Below are 9,688 nucleotides of genomic sequence, written 5' to 3'. Positions count from 1 at the left end.
AGCAGAGCTCTTTTCTCTTGGCATGGCTGTTTGTCGTGGGGCTTTGTAAACATATTGAAGTTGGCCAAGAGTTTGAATTTTTCGGATGTGGGGTTTACACAGTTATGCTGGTGAACCTTTGTAGTCTAGACATGGCCTGAGTTGTGCTGTGATTTCAGGGAAGTTGCTGTTCTTCTCTGTGAAGACTTAGTAATAGAAGTGCTATTAAATACTGTGGTAGGTATTATTTCTATGTAAAGTGCTTTGAGGTTTCTAAAAGCCCCTCCAGTTCTGCTTTGCAGTAAAATTTAATTGTGCTCTGGAGGCTCCTAGACTGCATTGCTTTATGTGTTGAAGCAAGCTGAAATGGGACAAACTTTTTAATTTTGGGGTAAATGATGGCCTGAGTATGCTGGAGGTGGGAAAAGATTGTTGTCTTGTGCTCCAGAGAACATGCTGAAGAAAAACCAGCATGTCCTCAAACAACAGAAATTATGGAAGGACAAGTGAAATGAATAAACAGGTCAAGTTCTTTCAGTGCCTGTCATTTCCATTTCTGCAGCCTCTGAGGATTAAGGAATTTCAGGTCACTTTTCAAGCTGTAGCATGTGCATATGTAAGCAATATATTTTTGTAGCTTGCTGTCCTATCTGCATAGTGCCTGATTTCTCTACAAATGTTTCAGTGGGTGCTTATTTTGACCGTTTTTAAAATTTATTTATTTATTTATTGTCAGCCATTAGAAAATTAAACTCAAGAGGTTGACTAAAATGTGTCCTGTCGTGTAAAGGCACTTTCAAGACAGGTCAGTTTTACTCCTTTTATAATCATGTGGACTCCCATTAACTTGTGTTACAATTCCTGTTTTGATCCAGGAATAAATTTGGTCCATTCTGTTGACTCTGAGCAATTTCAGAGCATCAAATTATTCTGCAGCAGTAAAACCAACAAAACCTTCCAGCTCTGGAGAGAACAAAGACTGTTCTGTGTCATAAACAATGCTTGCCCTACAGAAGTCTTAAAATACTTCATGTCGTATCAATTCCCCAGCAAATGAGTGTTTGAAACACGACATTCTTTAAAATTATGCATTAAAATGATGACAGTACTGTTCCCCAAAGCACCTTACAAACATTTCTCATAGTTAAAGGGATGCTTAAAAACATTAATTATTGAAGAGTCTGAGTAACTATTTTTTCTACTTGCAGCATGAAACAGTTCAAATATATTCAAAACGTGTTGTTTTTTTTTTTTTTGTTAAGGTGTTCTGTTTGACTAAAGCACAACAGCCCTGTAGTTGGGTTGTTCAGATACGCTGTGCAGATATGCTGTGAAATCAGGTTGTTCTTCACTTTGACAGAATTTTATCACTTGGGGAAGGGTGTTGGAGAGCCAGGAGAGCATGCATGTGGTCTTTTGTTTTCTCTTTAAAACAGTTCAGAGGGAGAAAGAAAGGGAAGGTCCTTCTACCCTTTGCACTGCTGTTCAAGGGTTATGTAAATATATCCCTGCCCCATTCCCCCAGACTGGTTGGGAGGTACAAGGTGGTTGCCCTCATGCTCCACACTTTTTACCTTCTGGGTTTTTTCCCTTCCAAATCTATAACAAATAGATATGTGAGCCTTACTGAAGAGATGCTCTGCTTTGAAATCTGTGGGAAATCTAGAGCTTCAGAGGAAGAGAAAGCATTAAACTTGAATTATATCCACAGTCACCTCTCTTACTGTTGAAGTTTAGCAGCAATCAGCAGCCACTGAGGAAGCCAACGTGGTGTGTTTAATCAGAGGACTATTTAATTACCAAGCCATGTGATCTCCTGACTTGCTTCGAGTTCTGTTTTTACTAAATGTCTTTTATGTAAAACACTTAATTCCTCCCCATTTAAGTTGCGTAGGTTAAAACATCCTATTTCTGAAATTTTACAGAAGTGTTCATGTCCTGTGAGTGACAGAACATCATGTAGATCGAATCCTATCTTTAAAAGCGAGTAAATCTCCATAGTCTCTACAAAGTACGTTGCATGTCTCTGAACTATCTGATGGGGCTTACCAGAGTTCTGTTCTTCTCTTGCAGGCGTTATGCTGCTCGAAGTATTCCTTGTTCTGGGGACAGTCATCATCTACTTCTTACTTTCCAAGAAGAAAGAAGAGACATTACCCTTCAAAAAGGGATGGTGGGGCAAGGGACAAAAGCCTGACACTGAAGAAGATAAAACTATTTGGCCATTTAAGGTGGAAACTACAGAAGAAGAGCTGAGCGTAAGCAAATCTTTATAGTGGGGAGAGAGAAGTAAGAAATGGCCAAATACATGCAGAACTTGTTTGGAAGTAACTTTTAAATTGAACTAATAGTTACATTTATGAGAATGAGCAATGATGTCCAGGAGTTGGGGGTCGGGATTTTTCAGTACTTCAGAAGATAGGTATGGGTAGGCAGATTTCATATCCTGCTATACAATTTTGTTCTCAGCTGGCTGCTGCAAGATTGCTAGTAAATAAACCTCCTCCGTAAAGCCTAATAAACATAAAAATCATATTACAGATTACTCAACTCTGTGTTCCTGTTTGTGCAACTTCCTCAGTTTGATTGTGTAGACCAGAATAAGAACAATGTCTTTTTTTTTTTCCCTTTCAGAAGCAATTATGAATATCTCATTTTCTTGACTGCTTTGTTTGCAGCTGTGTTGGATGCTGATTCTTCTGTAATTAATGATCTACTTTGGTCAACACTAATACCATAGTGGTAATTACAATAAACACATACGTTGCAGAATTTGTTAGATAGCAAGATTTTGATTGTGTGTGTTTAGTTGTGCAGGGATTGCAGAATTTCATAGATCTGTGTGTAGTAGTGGTTCAAACAGTACTCATGGGATTGCTCATATTACTCATTTATAATGGCTTTCCATTTTCTCAGTAAGGCCTGGGTTTTTTAACACTTTGTTTGCCCTCCTTAGTAATATCAATGGACATTGATCTCCAACATGTTTTCCCCTTATGCTGCAGACACAAAGCTAGATAATTTCTAACTTACAGATGTTTTTGAAACACACAGTTCTGTATTATGACAGCTACTGTAACATAATCCATTGGTAGAAAACTCTGTTTCTAATTCTTACATAAACTAGGAGCTAAAGTTATGCTAGCGTACATTACTAAAACATTTTTTAAAAGGTGTCGAGCATGGACAAAAAGCACGTATGTAAAGACATGTTAAAAACTTCATTTAAGAATCCATGCTTTCTGTACACGTGTAAAATGCCAAAAACAGTGAGCTTACATACTAACATCTTGCCTAGACTGAGACTGCCTGTTCAGTGTGAGGCATGAGCCAGTGCATACACCTAACTCATCTTAGTCAGAATGAGAGCTACCTCTATTGCTGTATTAGAAAATGCTGTTCAGGTTTAAACCCCACAGGGATTTGAGCAGGATTAGATTTCTAGACCTGCCTTCCACCCTCAACTATTCTGTGGTTCTGTTCGCAGTAGGAAGGGGCTCTTGGCTGTCCTTCCCTGCTGAGTGATTTTGGACTGATTCTGCAGTATCGTCAGCATCCCCTGTAACCTTGAAGTGCAGTAGGAAGGTCACTTTAATAGTTATTCTAGCTTGGGAAACTTTCACTCCAGTCGTAGTTTCACCAACTTTGTGGCCATGCGAAATCCCTCAGAGTGTTTCCCAGTGAAGACACCCAGGCCCTTGGTTTGGGAAGGAGAGCAAAAGGTTTGGGCCAGATCCATGCATTGACTGTGAGGTTGGGCTCGCAGGTAACCTGGGGAGCAAAGTACTGTGGAAAGGCAACAAGACTTACGCTGTGAAACCACGGTGCTGTCAGAAGAGTGTATTGTCCTCTGTGGTTATTAGCCTGGCAAACAGGTTAGCCAGCCCTGCAAAACAAAGACAGAGAGAGTGTTAAGAACAGCTGTAAATGGAAGAGGAAGGAGGCCATCTGGAGGAGAAAAAGAATTGGAACAGCTGATGGAGCATCAGTCAAATGCACAGGTGGCGTTAGAGATGTTATTTTCGTTGTTCTCACTTCACTTGGGAATAACTAGAAACCATGCACAGTAGAGCCTAAGATGGCAGACACAAGTGCTTGTAATGTCTCTTCTTTCTTTTTCCCTGTAGGACTTATTTAGGAGACTTGACCAGGCTCGATTCACTGAGCCACTGGAGAACAGTTGCTTCCATTATGGGACTAACTCGGTGTATCTCAGGAAGGTTGTCTCCTACTGGAAAAACCAGTTCAATTGGAAGAAACAAGTTGAAGTCCTCAACAAGTACCCACAATTCAAAACTAAGATTCAAGGTGTGTGGCTTTTTCCTTTAAAAATAAACAGTAATACATAATCTTGTCTGCAAGGGATCTCGGTGGTAAGAATGCTATGGTTGTGTCGCATGGGCCTTCCCTCCCTGGCTGCCATGGTGTGGTGATCATTTGCATCGCTGCTGAAGCAGCGAGAAACTGTCATAACTGAAGCCTTTAGGACAAGGAATGACAAATGGAATTCCCTTGTGCATGGATGGGTTGTCAGCTGGTGTTAACAGGAGCCAAGCACAGGCATTTGGAAACAGAACTGGATCTTAAGGTGTACACATGTTCCCTGACTTGCATGCAATCATGCAGAAATAACCACAGATGCCTCCTCTTGCTCCATGTAGTTCCCCAGCTGCTGCTGTCAGGGTGGTGCCATCAGTCTGGCAGCCCTCCTCAGCTGGGCGTGCTGGCTGCTCAGGTTGTCTCTGCTTGGCAGGGCAGATGTGCTCTGCTGCACCGTTTCAAGCATTCATAGGTCTAGAAATGCGGACTGCCTTTCCCTTGGGGTTGATGTGCTGCCAGGTGTGAGTGAATGGTTTGTCTTTTCATTCAAAGCACAGACACCTTTTGTAAGAGCCTGTTCAGCTAAGGTCTGCTGGTGCTGGAGCTTGGTCAAACTGGAGGTTTTAAATGCTTGAATTAGGGTTGCGCTCGGGTCATTTGGGGGTACGGTTGTAGCTTTAGAGCACAGCAGGCAATGTCTTGCATGACGGCAAAATGCAAGCTTGAGATTATGCTATTACGTTTTCACTTGCACCCATAACTGTACATTATTTCAAATGGGGCAGTTCACCATAATATTTGAAATGGATTTGGGACAATGAACGGTTGCTGCATAGTGGTTAGAACATAAGATTTTATTTAAGTGCATAAAACGTGGTTAGTGCTAAAAAAGATAAAGCAAGAAGTCTTCCCTTAGGAAAAAAAAAAGATGTATCATCTGAGATAAGAAAGGGAAAAGAAGCTAAGGACAATGCACTATGTATAGCAATAGGAAGAGAAATTTCAACATTAGGAACGATTACAGAGATGAGCCATGAAAAGACCAGATCAAACATGCCGTATATGTGATTCCTAGCTTCTGTCATCACTTGAAAGTTTTTCAGAGTACAGAAATCCACAGAATCGTCAAGTATGGGGAAATCTCAGGCAGTGAAACGGGGTGGGATTGCTGGTGAGCTGGAGTTGATGTGAGCAAAATGTGCTTAAATACATCAAGAAGTGAGGCATTCAGACTCTACTAAAAGCAAATTATTGTTTCCCAGAAAGCAAAGCCCTGAATGGGTTTGAAGAAAAGCAGTTCACCTGGAACAACTAGTGCAATGCTGTGTGAAGCCTACTGCTTACATATTGTAAGGATCACAAAGGAAATAGGACTGCAGTATTTACCTTTGTACTTAACAATGAGGAGACTGGTACTAGAACATAGTGTCCTGTTTTGGTTTACTCACTTAAAGAGATACTGAAAGCTTTGGACGAAAGGTAGAAAAGAACTACAAAATTGAACACTTTAACTCTTTTTTTAGCAAGGCATGTTTTCAAATCCTTGATTCAGTATAATTGGTTTATCAGCAGTTAAGATGTGTGACTTGATTACAGGAGGCCTCCACAGACAGAGAATACTTACGGAAGGCTTTTTAAATTCCTTTTGCTGTAACATTAGGATCGATGGCTGGAGACAGAAGCCAGACATGTTCAAATGTAAGGCATGCACAAAACAAGGAAAGTGATTAACGCCCCCAAACAAACAGCTGCTAGTTATGATCTCTTGTTGCCTTCAAGTTGCAATTGTATGCCTTTCGGGAAGAAAAATCTGTGGTTGGCTGAAGCCTATCTAGTGCCATATAGGGACACTTGGGTAAAATTTAAGGGTACTTGGACTAAATGATGTAATCATCTCTTCTGCCTTTAATCTGTGTGAGTCACTGTGTTACCGTCAGTAGATTGCTTCGCTTCTATGTCTTAATTTGCCAATTTATTTTAAAACAGAAATATGCCGACCTCATTTGGCTGCTGTGCTGCTTAATTGCCCATTATAAAGTACTTCAAGGTCTTTGGATAAATGGATCCAGAGAAGTGGAGCGTGTTTGCATGCTCACCAAAAAAAAGACTTCAGAAAAGATTTATTCATAATCTGTTCTGTGATTAGTTTCAGTGTCATGGTAAATTTGGGCATGTTAATTAATTATTTTATTTTTACAGGCATTGATATCCATTTTGTTCACGTAAAGCCTCCTCGTTTGCCTGAAGGCCAGTCTGCAAAGCCATTATTAATGGTGCATGGTTGGCCTGGCTCATTTTATGAGTTTTACAAAATCATCCCTCTCCTGACGGACCCTGCCAGTCATGGCCTCAGCGATGAACACATTTTTGAAGTCATTTGCCCATCTATCCCTGGTTATGGTTTTTCAGAAGCACCCCACAAAAAAGGTACGATGTATGAGAAGAAACTGAACTAACACAAGCCTAGTCTCATAATGAGATAGCCCCCATTAGCAGAACAATAACTCCTGGCTCTTCTTGTTTTCCCAGCGTAGAAATAAAGATCCTGTGTGTCATGTGGGAAGAGGGAAATAAGAGTGTGACTTCAGGTGACACCATTGATTAGTTTCAGGAGCAATGTATAGATGCTTTACAAAGGACTATAAAAAGTTATGAAGTGAGAACTCGTGAACTGTAATTGAGTCAATGAATTGTGCATGGGTGAGCAGGAGAAGTAAACTTCATTTGTTACTGTTCCTTTTGGGTGTTTTGAATCCATATTCAACAGCATTATACAGGTAGGTGAGAAGCAACAGCTGAAACAAATCAGTTCATGTATCTACATGGTAGATTGCAGCCAAATACCTGCTTGTGCAGCTTGTGCTCTGAATTATACAAACACAAGCTGCAACAAATTGAAGCGAGGTAGTATTTAAAGTGATACTGAGTTTAGTATTTAATTATGTGTGCAGGTGAATGATGTGGGGAAGGTTGGTTTTGCTTTTCTCCGCTTCCCTGGTTGTGATGTATGTGGTCAGCATTTAGTGGAGAAGTGCGTTACTAGTGGAAACTTAAAGTTTCCAACTATCATTAAGATGAGACTCCTCACAGTAGACAAAATGGAAACACTGCCTGGGCAATGCTCAGTGCCTCTGATAGGGCTCAGCTGGAGTGTGAGTACAGTTTAAAGGCAGTCTGGCACCCCTCAGTCAGGCAAGTGTGTGGGCAGCTGGTGGGGTTAGGAGAACGCTAGTCTGCAATGAAGGCTGGATTTTCTCCTCATGGTTTCTGCTTGCTCTTTAGACCTTCCCTGGATGATGTGACAAGGGTTTCCATATAGTCTGTCAGACAGGCAAGGAAAAATGGACTTGTAGCTTTTTAGGAACTTGAACGTTGCCTTTATGGGAAGAATAAATGCTGTACAGTCAGAAGCGTAGCTGGAATTAATGCAACAGTGTTCTCCCTTTTTTTTTTTTAATGCAGACTTTAATTCTATTAGTGCCGCTTCTATTTTTTATGAATTGATGCTCAGACTGGGATTCAATGAATTCTACGCACAAGGTGGTGACTGGGGCTGGCTCATCTGCACCAATCTGGCCCAGATAGCTCCCAAGTGAGTACCCCTTTGGTACAGTGCTGCATGATCGGCAGGCAAAGCTGTTTTATTCTTTAAATAGTTATTTCTTGTGCACTTGAGAGTTCCTGTCCAAGTCCTCATATGAGCACTGTGTAGTTTCTCTCTACGGTGCTCGGTGTTAAGCAGTGATCCAGAATTACATACCTTAGTTCATACTATATACCTGTTCTTTCAAACAGTTGTGCAGTAGTTTTGCAATGGCCCCACTGGGGTCTGGAATGGGATAAGTACTTGTAACAAAAGGAGGATGTGTGGCTTAGTGTCCGGGAGTGTGTGCTGATTACTGACGGTTGCCCCTTTGACTTGTCATTTTTGTGTGAAAAGCCACACTACGAAGTACAGCTAAGGTCATGATGTAACTAGCAGGTTAGAATTTAAGTATGTCCATTTTTGTTGATAACGCTTTAAATGTAACAACTTTGAATCACATTTTATTTTTGTTAATTTGTGGGGGCTTTTTCTGTTTTTATTTTTAGCCATATGAAAGGTCTCCATTTAAATCTAGCCTCAGTTACAAACATGGGATTCATTCACCTGCTCTCCATTCTGCTGGGCCGCTATCTTCCACGGCTCTTCGGTTTCCGGGATGAAGATGTTAGGCGGATGTTTCCCTTCTTGGAAAAAGGGCTCTACAGGATCTTGCTGGAGTCCGGCTACGCTCACATACAGGCTACAAAGCCTGATACTGTTGGTAAAACAAACAAACAAAAAAACCTTTTGAGCTCAGAATACTTAGTCTGTTCCTTTTAGTTGTACTTCATAGAAACAAAACGTACTGCTTAAAATATGCAGAAAATCAGTTTTTTTCCAGGGAAATTGAAGTAGGAAGGTTAGAGGTTTTAAAAGGTGGGCTCCTTTTCTGTATCCAAGTCAGAAAAGGTTACATATGGGTATATAGTATTACACTCAGTATTGTATGCAGAAGTGGTAAATCTGCACATCAAAATTGAGCATGCTCTAAGTGCCACTGACCTGATTTTCAGTTCTCATAAATAAAATAGTTTATTAAATACTTTTCCACTTCTGCTATCATTGGGGACTGTAACTCTATTTCAAATGCAGCTATGCTGAGAGCAAAAGATCGTTTCTTCACAGAGAATGGATCACATTCAAATGATGTAAACTACAAGAAGTTTTTAGCTGTCTCAGCACGCAATGTAGCTTATTTATAGGGATAAGTAATACCTGAAAAGTAAAATAAAATTTAATTCTCACTCATTGTTCTGAATCACTTGCAGACTTTCAAGGAAAAAAAAAAATGTACCTATGAATGTTCTTTCTAGATGAGCTAGTCACTCAGATTGCTTAACTACTTCAAGTATTTGAGTATTAAGTGTTTCTATTTTAAAAACATCTTTTGCAACTGAATTGGACAACTGAGTCAAAAATACTGAATATATTTTAGTTTAGTGCAGCAGCAGTTCACTCGTGGATTTTATTAAAAACATAGCTAAGGAAACTATTTCTTAATGGTTTTCCATAAGCTTACCTACAGAAGCAGGTATATCCTTAAAATGTGTAGGCAAAATGATAACTTTATGGATTTTAAATAATTTTGCTTCCTTTGAGTTTTAGTTTCTAAAAATTACTAGTCTGTAATTCCTTTTGTGCTTTAAGAAAAGATGGGGAAGCTGGTAGCTGAAAGATGCCTAGTCATGCTCCTTCTGCTGTGGTTTTCTGGCTGATTCTTGTCCCAACCAGTAATGTGTGGTCTGTCAGAGCAGACTGTGCAGGCTGGGAACCAGCAGCAAGTTCATGTTTTGGGAGCTGGAG

At 40.2% G+C, this 9,688-nt stretch overlaps 1 protein-coding gene across 1 annotated transcript in view; it reads left to right on the top strand.

The window, feature by feature from the left end:
- EPHX1 (epoxide hydrolase 1, microsomal (xenobiotic)) overlaps positions 1-9,688 on the top strand; it is a 23,265-nt gene that overhangs the window by 8,399 nt on the left and 5,178 nt on the right. The window contains exons 2-6 of the mRNA XM_009333645.1: positions 2,053-2,237; positions 4,107-4,287; positions 6,499-6,726; positions 7,762-7,891; positions 8,392-8,606. Of these exons, the coding sequence (XP_009331920.1) occupies positions 2,058-2,237; positions 4,107-4,287; positions 6,499-6,726; positions 7,762-7,891; positions 8,392-8,606 (934 nt within the window). The 5' untranslated portion in view covers positions 2,053-2,057. The remainder of the gene's footprint in view (positions 1-2,052; positions 2,238-4,106; positions 4,288-6,498; positions 6,727-7,761; positions 7,892-8,391; positions 8,607-9,688) is intronic.

This window comes from Pygoscelis adeliae, unplaced genomic scaffold, assembly GCF_000699105.1.
Source record: "Pygoscelis adeliae isolate BGI_AS28 unplaced genomic scaffold, ASM69910v1 Scaffold1, whole genome shotgun sequence".
NCBI classification, from domain to species: Eukaryota; Metazoa; Chordata; class Aves; order Sphenisciformes; family Spheniscidae; genus Pygoscelis; species Pygoscelis adeliae.
The sequence above is the reverse complement of the archived record's forward strand: the minus strand, read 5'-3'. Positions and strand labels throughout refer to the sequence as shown.